The sequence below is a fragment of the Panthera leo genome, chromosome B2 (genome assembly GCF_018350215.1).
Source record: "Panthera leo isolate Ple1 chromosome B2, P.leo_Ple1_pat1.1, whole genome shotgun sequence".
In the NCBI taxonomy this organism is placed as follows: domain Eukaryota; kingdom Metazoa; phylum Chordata; class Mammalia; order Carnivora; family Felidae; genus Panthera; species Panthera leo.
Genome location: NC_056683.1, coordinates 34,671,233 through 34,685,076, shown reverse-complemented (window position 1 = coordinate 34,685,076; position 13,844 = coordinate 34,671,233). Strand labels below are relative to the sequence as shown.

General features: G+C 47.3%; 1 protein-coding gene across 3 annotated transcripts in view; it reads right to left on the bottom strand.

Annotated features, from left to right (window-relative positions):
* Positions 1–2,333: 2,333 nt before the first annotated feature.
* PNPLA1 (patatin like phospholipase domain containing 1) overlaps positions 2,334–13,844 on the bottom strand; it is a 29,490-nt gene continuing 17,979 nt past the window's right edge. For 2 of the 3 annotated variants that reach the window (XM_042938573.1, XM_042938571.1), the window contains exons 6-10: positions 12,327–12,884; positions 9,632–9,710; positions 7,923–8,048; positions 4,467–4,593; positions 2,334–3,718 (exon numbers count right to left, since the gene is read on the bottom strand). In XM_042938573.1, coding sequence (XP_042794507.1) covers positions 3,668–3,718; positions 4,467–4,593; positions 7,923–8,048; positions 9,632–9,710; positions 12,327–12,884 — 941 coding nt within the window. In that variant the 3' untranslated portion in view covers positions 2,334–3,667. Of the gene's footprint in view, positions 3,719–4,466; positions 4,594–7,918; positions 8,049–9,631; positions 9,711–12,326; positions 12,885–13,844 lie in introns of those variants that run through there. The other variant, XM_042938572.1, reaches the window with a different exon arrangement.

Here is a 13,844-nt window from a genome sequence, read left to right as displayed (position 1 = left end):
GGATGTGCACTGCTCAAGAACACCATACCCCAGGAAGTGCTATTCACTTCCTAGACATTGTAGAGTTGTAGATTTATGATAATAGGTTTCTACCTGATGGCAGTAAAATGTCTTGAGAAAGGGCTCCTTTTTATTTTTGCCCAAAGGTGAAGTGTGGTCTGTTAGAGGCTCTGCCTTCTACAAAGCTGAATAGTTTGAACAGCTTGGCTCACATGGGCAATTTGCCACATGTCCATTATGTACATGCATGCCCAACAGGGATATGCACATAGCCCTTGGACACTACCTGGAACATACGGTCATAGGGGAGAGGGTGTTAAAATATGGACTCACTGTTATTACCCTTGGTAGATACTCTATTGCTATATTGAACATTCACTGATCACTGTGGGGTAAGGCTGGGGAGAGGGGTGAAACCTAGGGCAGAGAGGCCTTGGGCACTTAGATGGGACTGGCCTCAAACCTGAGGCAAAGTTTTAGGAAGTTCAACCAAGCATATTCTGGAAAGTCATTTTCTTTTATTGCTGCTTCTAAGGAGGTGGGGGAGAGGTGAGCTATTTATGGATTTAGTTTAGACACTGTTCAAGAACACAGCCCCCAAATGTGAAGGATCAGAACCAGATCGGACATGAGGGTCAGGAACCTTCTGTACATTGTTTCTTATTTAGAATGATGTTCTTTAAGCTATATGACTATTTGGTATGAGTTCCCGATGCTGGCATCTGAGTCTCATTTTTGTACTGTGTTATTTAAGCAAATAAAGAAATTGACTTGCACAAAGGTCTAATCTGGATTATTCACAGTGGTGGCAAGATGGGAGCCCACCCGCCACAACTAGGCCAGTCTGGCACCTGCAAGGCTGTGAGGGTCAGCCCCCTTGTCCCCGCCTGGGGGCCCTCTCTGGTTGCTCCCCAGGTGTCCCGTCCTTGAGCGCCAACTTGCTAAGACAGTAATGAAGTGCCCTGGGCATCAGGAGACCTGGGTTTTAGTCCAGCTCCCCACAGGCTGAGGGACGTCAGGGACATGATACTTGCCCTCTGGACCTGACATCCTACAACTCTGGGACCCTTAGGATGACAGTTAATTATATGTCCAGGAAAATCTGGGCCAGTCTTGATTCTACACCATCTGTTTTACTAAGTCCCTAATTTTGGCCATTCAGAACCAGGGTAAAAATGGACAGAATACAGTGTCTGGCTTTTGGTCCAGAGAATGTGGTCTCTGCTGGAAGGCGTCGAAGGCCTCCTCTCCCCTCTCTCAGATAACACAGGAGTCTTTCCAGGGGCTGCCTGGGGAGGGCGACCCTCTGGTGTGCACAGCTTGTCTTCTTTCCAAACCACTTTCCGCTTCCAACCCTTGAAGCCTCACTGTCATGCTCTGAGCAGGGCAGAAGAGGGCAGTGCCTCACTTCATAGATGAAAAAGCTGAGGCTCAGGAGGGGCAGGTGCCTCGTTCAAGGTCACGTAACCACCTACAGACAGAACCAGGCCAGGACCCAGCTCCCAGAACCCATTTTAGTGCCTCTCCTTGTTGTCTAATCCATGAGCTCTTTTTCCCAACCAATACTTATTGAGCATTTACTATGTGCCAGGTCTGATCTAGCTCTATGGAATAAACAAATGCAGAAGGCACGACCCCTGCCCTTGGGATGCTCGTGGACCTCGCTAGCTATGGGAATCTTGTGCCAGTGGGAAGGTAGGAGCGTGGGACACAGAGGCTTTCGAGAGCACCGAGGTGCACGGGACACCCTGCTGCTTCGAATCGCTCTCAAAAGGTGGGTAAGTGACATCAGGACTTTCAATTAACCTAATTTCTGACCCTGAGAAGCCAGGAGGCTCAGTGAGTCAGAGATAATGGGGTCAGCCAAGACCTGGTTGAGTTCGGGATGTTAGCTGAGTTACAGGGAGGGCAGAGCCTCAGGGGTCATCTGGATGTGCTTGTTTGGAAGACCAGAGTGTGCTCTGCCCTTGACCTCCACACTAGTGAGAGCTCCAATTTTGAACCACAGTGACTGACACATCAAAAACCAATCCACTAGTATTGGCTTTAAGAGAAAAGAAAGATAAGGAGAAAGGAACTAATTGGAGTTGCCAAATTTAGCAAATAAAAATATGGGTGGCCTAGTTAAATTTGAATTTCAGATACACAACAAATAATAGCAATACTGGGGCCATACTCATGCTAACTATTCATTGTTTCTCTGAAATCCAAATTGAACAAGATGTCCTGTATTTTATCCAGCGGCCCTGAAACCAACGCAAGAACAATTCTCTTAATTGCCTCCTAATGGGGAAAAGGGACATACGAAAAATGAAGGGAAATATACACAGGAATTTATTGATTCTAACTGTAACCTGACTCTAACAGAAGGGCATCTGGGCTCTGAATACAGGCTTTCAGGTCAAACAACAGTTAATGTCATGTTCAGTTCCCCCTTGCACAGCAGGGCATAAGCATTCCCAAGTTGTGCGAGCCTGAAACCCTCCCTCCCCTGGTTCACAGGTCTCAAGGGCTCTGGCCGCGCCCGCCTGCAAACCACAAGACCATTCCTGGGGGAGAGGCTAGGGGACCGCCGTGGACTTGTCTCTCCGCCCCCACATGGTCCCCAGGGCGCTCCCCTTGACTGGTCTGAGCCACAGACCTGGAGTAGGAACAGGGTGCAAGAACACCTGAGATTTGATTCTTCTCAGCTTCTCAAAGGTACAGTTAAATTAAATTCTTCCTGGCAGAACGTTCTAAAGGGAGCTTGTGTGGACTCCTGCTCCCTGACGTGGTCCTGTTAGATGTAGGCTCCGCCAGGCCCTCTTGCCACAGCCCCCTGCCCTCCATGGCTAAAATTTGCATGCATCCTCCAGAGGCCCCAGCCAAGCTCAGGGCTGTCTTCCACCCAGTCCTCTGGGGTTTGCATTCCAGGATTTGCAAAGCAAATACATCCGAGGCCGTGGGCAGCCCAGGCTTCCTTACTGGGCCTGGCTGGGGCTGGAAGCTATCCACACTCCAGTGAGCAGTGGGGCTAATTTTTTTCTGGCTGGGCTGGAAAAATTGAGGCTGAAGTCTTTGCTGTGGAACATTTTAACTGAGGTGTGAACAGCAGACAGGGTCTGCCCTCGTGTTGCCCTCATGCTGGGGGATGGGAGGGGAAGGGACGTTTGGCCTCTGTGTCCTCTACAACCACACCAGGACTCAGGGAAGTCCAGGATGGCTGGCTCACGCAGCCACACCACACAAGCCCTGGGGAGCTTATCATGACCTCGTGCTGGGTCAGCTCCACGAGTGATTCCAGGGAGCAGCTGAGGCAGAGTCCGGTGGTTCTAAGTCAAGCCTTTGGGACAGTGAGAGAATTAAAAACAAAACAAAGCAAAGGAAAAGAGCCTGATCTCTTGATGGGAAAGAGGAAAGTGCGTCCGTGGCTCAGTACCGCTCGATCCCCAAGGGTTTGGCCCTGTAGACTAGATTCTGGGGGGCCGGGGTCTGACACGGCCCCGTCTCAAAGAAGCGAAGTCAGGCCGGGGCCGGGAGGATGTTTAGACAAGGAAGTGCTCGCCCAGGGGAATCAGGACTCTCCACACCAACAGGCTTGGTAGTGGGTAACACCTGGTCCCCAGAAGGCATAGGGTGAGGGGATTGCATCTGAGAGCCTTGGGAAGAAGGCTCTACCGTGGGGTCATCAGGTTCTCTCCCATTCCAGCTCAAGTTTTCTCTCTCGGCTCACAGTTTCCTAGAAAAAGGACAGAGATTCATCATTTCTAAGTCCCTCATCTAGGATGTTCCTCCCCTTATTTCCCCTGAGAACATCCTTCACAGTTTCAAATGCCTCAGGCAGCCCCAAGCAAGTAGCCAGGCCCCATGATAGCCAACCGGATGCATAGGAATCGGAAATCTCAATTTATACCAGAAATCAGCTATCAGATCCCGCTTTATAATTACACGGGTCTTTTGCAAATGGAGAATTCCACTGACAGAGCAGGACTTAATAGTGTTTGAAACATCATTTGATTTACAAAAGTCTGGTTAGTATTTGGTTTTGCAGGAAGGGGAAAGAAGTGGAGTGGCCTCCAGAGCGCTGAGTGCAGTCGTGCAGACTGCACACTGTACAAGGAGACACTGCTAAGACAAAGGGTAAGCATTTCGTGGACGTATTCATGCTGTGGCTTATTTGTACAGTTTTCTGCATGTTATTTGTACAGTTCTGTACCTTTGTACGTCATTCGTACAGATTTCTAGCAGGCGGCAGTCAACCGTTTTAACAAAACCAGTATATTATCACAATCTTCCAGCAGCTGGAAATCAAGTTCTCCAGGAAAGGGTACTGTTTTCTCAGTGCACAAGGCGACATATGGGCTAGTGTTGGCCTTGACTATGGCCAGGAAGAGGCAGGTGGGGTCAGAAAGGAAACTGGGCAGACAGCATCCCAGGACAGAGCAGGCAGTGCCTGGCTTCCAGGGTCACCCTGGGCAGTTCCACACCTCGGGGCAGCTGTATTCCTGGATCCGGCCTGTAGCTGTATTCCTGGATCTGGGATGAGGCCTGTAGGTGACCCAAACTGTCTCGGACGTGGAGAGCAGAGAGAAGTCGAGTGGGCAGGGAGCAGACCTGGATGCGAGAAGCCAAGAAAGCACGTGTGAGGAGAAGTGAGACAAAAAGGGGGCTCTGCAAGGACCTGAGTTTCAAGGCCCCTTCCATGTGCTGTGTGACCCTGGCCAATCATTCGCCCTCTCGAGGAAATTGCAGGAAGACACCCGCAGAGCCCACGCAGAGAAATGCTGGGATGTGGACTTATATGTTCTTGGATGGTTTTCAAATCCGACGGTGTCATTCTGTTTAAATCCTGTAATGATCTCCCAGCACCACAGGTGAAGACCAACTTTGTTAGCACGGCACCCGAGCCAGCCTGCCCTGTCCCTGCCACGTCTGCCCGTGCACCTCCAAGTGCACCCCCAGACCTCTTCCTGCCCAAACGGAGGCACTAGGACTGGGCCCCGTGACTTCCGATTCATTCCAGTGCTCCTTCTACCACTCAGTGATCAACACCAAGACACTGGTGGCAGATGACTCGGATCCTGGCTCTGCCACCTACCTACTGTGTGACTTTGGACACGTTGCTTACCCTCTCTGTGCCACAATGCCTGGAACATAATAACTACTCTGGAAGTTTTAGCTATTATCATTACATTCACATTTGGATAGGGAGAAATTCCATAGTAACTCAAAGGAGGGGCTCTCTACTGGTGGAAATTGGAGGAGTCTGACAGAATGGGTAGCAGTTGAGAGGATTTGAGTAGCAATGAGCAAGGGGGACCTCTTCCTTTTCCACTTGTAGCCTGGAGGCAGTCCCTGGATTTCTCAATCCATCTTGCCACTTTGAGACCAGTTACACAACCCAAATCAGATGACCACTGAACTCTTACTGGAAGAGAGACGAGGCTAGCAGTGGAAAGCTAGGCTGATACATATACATAGCCATGCCCCGGACTCCCTGTAACCTAAGCAGCATCATCCCAGCCAACTCACAGGACTATGGAAGAGGAGAATAAACGTTTGTTTTATAATCCACTGAGAGTGGGGGGGGGGGATTGCTTGTTATATAGCATTATCGTAGCAGCAATAACTGACTAATACAATTAGCACCAGAATATGAATTTGAACATCCGATTTAAAAAACACAGGAGAGACAGCGAGAGAGAAGGAGAGAGATATTAACATATGGAACATCTACCTTGTAGCTTTTACTTATTTATTTTTTTAAAGTAGGCTCTAGGACCAACGTGGGGCTTGAACGCAAGACCCTGAGATCAAGAATCACATGCTCTACTGACTGAGCCAGCCAGGCGCCCCTTACCCTATAGCTTTTATTCTAGCCTCTCTTCTGTTTGTTGGGAGGAATATCAGTTGGGGATCAGGAGTTTGCACAGGACTAGGCCATGGATGTGACAATGTCACTTGTGATTGTAGATTTCCTCTCTTTCTGGGTTGCTCCTCCTCTATGCCTAACCTTTTCGAGCATCTTTTTTTGACCCCCTACCCTGGTCTTTGAAGCTCAGAGTATGAATGTGCATGGAATTGCTTAAGACCGTCAATTGGTAAATTGCTTCCAGGCAGTTTCATAATCTGTTCTATAAAGGAACAACGCAGACGGAATGTGTGACCTACTGACAACAGTATTTCCCACAGCTGTGAATGTTGTTTTGTTTGTTTTTATCACAGGCTGCTCCTTTATAAAGCCACTTGAATCCTAGAAGTTTATCGGCCAAGGTAGAGCTCGCTGAGTTACACAGTTTCCACTGCTCCAATGTATAGGAAGAGGCCTGGCCCTGGAATGAAGGGACCCAAGTCTGGGTCTGGCTTCCAGATGGCACTCCCAGCCCCGAGGAAGCTTCCCTACCCCCACAGCAGACCTGCCTATGCTCTCATGACCAAACTTGACCTTGAGCTGCTAGAGACAGAGATATGGACCCTCAAAAGTCAAAGAAATCTGGAGGCTGAAGACCAAGGAACAGAGTGAGACTAATCCCAGGACACACTAAACCGATGACCCCTAAGGACCACCAATGGCCTGCTGGGTCCTGCACCCTCCCCGCCCATCCTTTAATCCAGAAAGTGACACATGCATCTGCCCCGCTTTCTGCAGCAGCTCTGAGAATCTCCTCCCCACCATACTGCTTCCCACCACCCACCAAGTACCTAACTGCCCAGACCTCAAAGTGGGCCTGTTGCTGCCGGGGTGAGCTTTTGACCTTCATCTATCTGATAATCTCTCTGCCTACCCAGGGATCCCATCTGGGACAGGAACAACACGGAAGGATGTCACTTAAAATGACTTGGGGATTTTTCTGACCAATGGAGGCTTGAAGCGAATTAGATAGCAATGTGGGTCTGTCCCATTCAGAGAATATTTTGATAATCCAGTAAAATAGTTGTAGATGATTCCTGGCTTCATTTGTGTTTAAAACTGGTATTTTTCGGGGCACTTGGGTGGCTCAGTCAGTTAAGCATCTGACTCTTGATCTCAGCTCAGGCCATGTTCTCATGGTCCATGGGATCGAGCCCTGCATTGGGCTCTGCACTGACAGTGCAGAGCCTGCTTGGAATTCTCTCTCCTTCTCTCTCTGCTCCTCCTCCACTTGTGCTCTCCCTGTCTCAAAATAAATAAACTTTAAAAAAAACCCACAAAAGCTAGCATTTTTCATTTGCAAGTGTATATGTATATATGCATGTCTCTTTTAAAAAATGTTATGGCTCAGTAAAAAATTAAGACTTCGTTCTTGTCTTTAGCTCAAAGTTCAATTTTGGGGTAAACTCTTAAAAGTTGGGGATTGAGTTTAATTCATTCGCTATCTCCAGAGACAAGTAGAGTGCTTTGTATCTATTAGGTGCTCAATAAAGGTTGACTAATGGAATCAATGACAATATAATATAATTAAAAAATATATACCAAGCAGGCCTAAAACGGTTAGGGCTTTTAGCTATAGCTTGGCAACAATTTGGATCTCTACGTGTTGAGGGTCACAGGGTCACACAACTGTCTAGTTTGTTTTTTAAGTAGAGTTCTATTGAGATGGTAGTTAGTTAACCTCTGCCTATAACCCTAATATCTACTAAATTATTGAGTGCTAATTACACATCTTGCATTCTGCAGCAAAGCACTTTACATGTTGACCTCATTAAAGCTTCACAATATCATCCCTATTTTACAGGTTGGGAAATAGAGGCTCAGATAGACCACTTGTCCTAGGCATGCTCACTGAGTGAGATAGTGGCAGACCAGGGATTTTCTGTTGGGTGGGTCAGACTCCAAAGCCCAGCTCCTAACCTCCCCCCGCCGCCCCCTTACTGACTCCTCCCCTACTCCTTGTGATCTTCCTGCAGACTGTTCCCAAAGCTTTTCCTCCCCAGGGAATTTGAGAAACATTAGCCACACTCACTGCGCTTTGCTGCCTGGTTTTTTGGACCGTGGATGTCTTGGGAAGCCTTTTCTGGTGCCATTTGTCTTTTGTTTGTTCTTCTTGAATATTTTGCTCATCCAACTTGAGTCTTCGGCAGGGTTGTCCCTGAGTGAGAGATGAAGCAAATGGTTTGTTAATAACCTGTCCTGTGTTCCCCACCATCAGGGCCCTGCTCCAGCTCAGAAGGTAGACAGACACACCAATGCTATGGTTTTTAACCCTGGCTGAACACCAGAGTTCCACGGCAAACATTTATTTCATAATCAATGACTGTTTAAGTAACATTATGCCAACTAGTCAATGGAAACTCAAACTTTTATACAGTTATATGTCAATGCAATAAAATTTAAACCATGTGAACAAAAATGCATAGTTTATGCCCAAGCATAAATTTTTAAAATTTATCCAAACTCTTTCAAAAAGTCTTTTTAAAAAATGTTGGGGCGCCTGGGTGGCGCAGTCGGTTAAGCGTCCGACTTCAGCCAGGTCACGATCTCGCGGTCTGTGAGTTCGAGCCCCGCGTCAGGCTCTGGGCTGATGGCTCGGAGCCTGGAGCCTGTTTCCGATTCTGTGTCTCCCTCTCTCTCTGCCCCTCCCCCGTTCATGCTCTGTCTCTCTCTGTCCCAAAAATAAATTAAAAAAAAAAAAAAAAAGTTGAAAAAAAAAATATTTATTTTTGAGAGAGAGAGAGAGAGAGACATCAAGGAGTGGCAGAGAGAGAGAGAGAGAGGGACAGAGGATCCAAAGCAGGCCCTGTGCTGACAGCAGAGAGCCCGATGCCAAGCCTTGAACTCATGGACCATGTGATCATGACCTGAGCTGAAGTCGAATGCTCAACTGACTGAGCCATCCAGGTGCCCCCCAAAAGTCTCATAATGAAAATTATACTTAATGTGAGAAGCAGGTATATTTTAATATATTTGATATGATATGGAGTGGGAACATCAGAAGGACCTGCTCTCTCAATACCTGCAACTGTGGCCCTGAGAACCCCAGCCTCTGCCAGAGCTGCCCCGGGGCAGGAGGGATTAGGGTAGGGGAGGGGAAAGATACCCTTTGACCCACTCTCTGATCTCCTGCTGGTGCCTGACAATGGCCAGCCCAATTGTCAAGCAGCCAACGAGGGAGACTGGGTAATGTGGTCCCTAAAAAAAGAAAAAAAAAACAAAAACAATCCTCAGGCCCTCTCAGAATGACCTCAAAGGTAATAATGGAGAACACGTTACACAACCCAGACAACTGATGTGCATTATAAAAAAAGATTTTCTGGGGACAATCTACAACATAGGAATATTAGCCCTCTTACCATGCTGATAGAAAATAATTTGGATTAAGGAAGGCCTTTGATAGAGTCCCTCAATTCATACTGTGCAGGGGCTACCTCGGGGTAGGATGTAACATGCCTGCTAGCTCTCTTGAACTGAGCTGGCTCCAGAGAGTAAGAAGTGAGGGGCTGCACATTCTCCTGCTGCTTTTGGAGAAGGTACATTGAGCACAAATAGCTCATTTCCCACTCGTTGCCCCCACTGAAGAAGAGAGAAGTGTAAAGGGGTGGACTGTAATCATACAAACTGGAAAAGGATCCCAGTGTTCCTAGGGCAGCTAAAGAGAAGGAAAAATTCACTTAGCTAGGCCCCCCGTTCCTTGGCCAAAGGAAAGAATGTGTCCCCAGTTAAAGGCAAACTTACATTGCATAGGGCTTGTTGGTGGCTTCCTTCACGTTAACCACAGGCATGGCACCTTTCCGACTTGAAGAGGCAAGGGGAGCTACAAAAGCAAAAATTGAGGAGACGTGAGTAAGGCGTGGACGGGGAGGAGTATTTAGTCATTTTTGAAATAACAATAGGAAGTAAGCAAGAGTATCCAGAAACAGTAAACATCTCTCTTAATCTCAAATTCTCATGTTGACGGAGACCCAGGGCAGTGGCATCTTGTGACAGGATGGATACTGACCTTTGGTGTAGTGGTATCAACAATCCCCTCACAAAAAAGCAACCGTGTTAGGGCAAGTTTTCAGGAAAATCGCCCGTAGGGGCCTGAACCTCCCATCACCTGCTATGTGTAAAGCTTTTTTTCTTTTTTAATGGAAAAGAAAATATTAATAGTTTCATGACCATTGTTCTTAAGAAAGCTCTTTTCCTATTTTCTGTGAGTATGGGGATAGATAATATATGAAGATGACTGTGTAATTTTGTAATATGTATAAATAAAAATAATGTAAACTATATTTAAGTTCCTCCACTTGAAGTTCTTCCATTTGGGGTGTCGTTGGATATCCCTGGCTTTCCCAAACCTATTTGCAGCTCCTGTGTTTATGGATTTTCCTGGGACATTTTGCAACCCCCTTCACCCCTAACAGCAACATGGCCACCACTAAGTGACAGATCACACTAACCTCTGAGAGGCTCCCTTCTGCCCATCTCCCACAGATGGCCTAGGCTGTCGTTACTGAGGCCCAGCTGAAGACCATAACTATACAGCACTACTGAATGTAAGGGCCAGATATTTCTTCATCATGAGGCTCTGCACTGTAGAATGTTCAGCAGCGTCCTCGGTCTCTACACACCAGATATTACCCACTAGCTGAAAATCAAAGATATCTCCCGATATTGCCAAATGTCTCCTGAGGATAAAATGGCCCATAGTTAAGAAGCACTGGACTGTCTGTCCCCTCTGTCTACCCCCAGCATGAGCAAGTAATGCCAACTCAGGGCCCAGGATTGCCCAGGCTAACCTGAAGATGGCTATCTTTGGACACGGGTGTGAATAACATAAAACAAATGCATTTAATTTAACAGCATGTAAGACAGCATGTGAAACACTTGGGCCAATTTTCTTACTTTTAAGGTCCTGGTACTTTACTGTGATTAAAAGGGTCAAATCTATTCCAGAGAAAGTGTACCCCTGATTTGGGTACAAGAAGGAAACTGTCATGCTAGCCTGTGCTAATGTTTGCCCTAATAACTATGGGAGTTTGGTGGATGGACCATGGAGACCCTATGAGCTGGCTTTAGTCCATCATTTGGGGACCTCTCCCTTTGCCCCCACACAGACCATCCACAGTAGCCAAACAGGTATCTTCTTCATCCTGAATGTTCCTTGCACTTTCCTTCTCTGAAACTGAACATCTAGAATAAACAAAATCTGAATTTCTCATTCTACTCTGCCCCATCCTCACAAACCACGATCATCAAAATCTTGTTCATTTCAGCTCACCTGTCACCTCCAAGAAGCATTTCCTTAATCAATTACCTCAGACAGAAGTGATCTTTTAAAAAAATTTTTTTAAATGTTTATTCATTTTTGAAAGAGAGAGAGACAGAGCACGAGTTGGGAGGGGCAGAGAGAGAGGGAGACACAGAATCTGAAGCAGGCTCCAGGCCCTGAGCTGTCAGCACAGAGCCTGATGCCGTGCTGGAACTCACTGACTGCGAGATCATGACCTGAGCTGAAGTCAGATGCTTAACTTGCTGAGCCACCCAGGCGCCCCAGAAGTGATCTTAATCTCTATGACTACTTGACTACCTCCCACGCTCCATTTTTGTTAGTGATGTAGCAGTTACTAATTTTTTCTGTATTTTTGAGGCTGGTATCTCTGTCATCCCCTCTGCTGGAGGGGAGATTTCTTGAGTGAGGAACTGAAAATTCTTCATCCTTGAAGACTCAAGAGCAGTACTTTTCAAGCTGTCTGTAGAAGATATTAGTTGTGAAGAACCAGTTTTTAAAAATATATATATATTTTTTTTTGCAATCCATAATGGAACTAGTACTTTTGTGAAATACAATGAATTAGTAGGAAAATGACCAAGCTCTCGGATGTCCTGACAATATTTATTGCTAAAAATAGTCCTAAATGCTTACTTTCAACCTCTGCTCATTTCATTGTAAATTAGTAACAAATAGTTTGGGGACCAGCATTGGTCCACAAAGCACTCTTTGAGTAGCCCTCCCCCAGCACAGTGGCTATCACAATAAAAACCTTCTGGCACAGTGCTTCTCAAACATGGTTCTCAAAAGAACCCCCTGGAGGACTTGTAAAAAATATAGATACCTGGGTCCCACTCCCTGAATCAGTAGGTCTGTGGTGGGGCCTGAGAACTTGCATTGCTAACAAGTTCCCAGGTGATGAGTTTGCTGTCATGGCCTCTGACCAACCTTTGAAAATCACTGGACTAAAAACCTGAACAAATGTCAAGAACACTGTCCCCTTGTGGTGGCCTATCCTCAAAACAGGTAAAGCCTCTAAAGCTAACTGCTCACGTCACCACTGCACCCCTCTAAAGCAATGGTTATCAGCTACCATGTTGTTGCACATTTGCCAAGGGGCTCCAGACATAAGAAATACTTCTGGCTTCTTCTGTGAGAAGCCAGAAGTGTCCATACCTTGGGGCTGTTCTGGGCCCAGGTCTTCCATGGGTAGCTGTGTAGGTGACGCTGAAGGAGAACACTGGGGCAATGTTGGAGATGTCACTACAGCCGGTGGCCTGGGTGACACAGATGACTGGGAGGATGGGGATCTTGGTGGTGATCCGGTCGTTTGTACCTGCTGCTGTGATTGGACAGGTGTTGAGCTGAGTGCTAAGTGCACAGCTGGGAGTGATGCAGGCATCGGGTCAGCTGGAGAATGTGATGGTGATGAGGCCAGCGCAGTGGCAGGTGACTGCTCAAATGAAGAGCCAGTTGGTGAAACGGGTGATTCTACAGGACTCTCACGTGTGGATTCAGGTCTCTCCACAGGCGAGAACACAAGTGGACCATGGCTGTCCTTTCCTTCCTCTTTGGGAGCCCACTGTGCGTGAAGTTGTATGGATTCCTCTTCTGTCTGGAGGCTTGACTGGCTGCCTTCAGGGCACTCATTGCCAAGGGCAAGTTCTATATTGCAGTACACTTCTACGCGGGGGAACATCACTCTCTTGGAGGGAGAATTGAGATAAGCATCATCTAGGAGAACAACAGCATGGGGTCACAGGTGGCATTTCTAACCCCTGGCATCAGCATGGTGTTTGCAAAAAGGGATTTCCCAAATTATTTTCATAAGCAGGATTAGTGCTTTTCAATGGCCTTTCTTTACTTACTCAAATTTATATTATTTGGTTGTGGATTGATTCACTTATTCAATGGGTATTTATTGAGCATCTATATATGTGCCAGGCATTATATCAGGCATTGAGGAATGAAGGGGACAAAAACAGTGTGATGGTTCCTGACTTCTTAGAGTGTGCAGTCTAGCATGGGGGCAGGCATTGACCCCCCCCCCCAAATAATCTCAAGCTGTAACCAAGACAAGTTCTAGGTAAGAGTGAAACATGATGTTAGCAGACAGGGAAGCAGGGAGGACTTAATCAGGAGGACTTCCCTGAGGGAGTGATATTTGAGCTGAGATCTGAAGGGCGAGTGAAGGTCCAGGTGGGGGTCAGGATGGACGGGGAAGAGCATTTCCAACAGGGGGAACAGCACACACAAATGCCACAAGTTCAAGGGGGCATGAGGAGCGCCTGAAAGGTTAGTGTGGTTAGAACCGGGGTGGGGGCACTGTGGGGAGAGATAGGTCTGAGGAGGCCACAGGGGCCAGACCATGCTTGTAGACAACGTTGAGGGCCCTTGGTTTCCATGGAGACCATGAAAGACTTATAGGTGGGGCAATGCTGCACTACCTCTGGCTTTGGCGAGATCACTGTGGCTGCTGAATGAAGACTCACTGAGAAGGGCCTAGGGGACCCAGGGAAACCTGTAAGGCTGCTCTGGAGAGGTGTTTAGGGCTTGCACCTGGAAGGAGATAGAAAGAAGATTCTGTTTTGGAGGTAAAATAAATAAGAACTGGCACTGGATTGATTGAGGGAAGAGAGGAGGTAGCTGGTTTGCACAGCCAGATGGACACTGGTTGCTGAGAGGGTGACCATG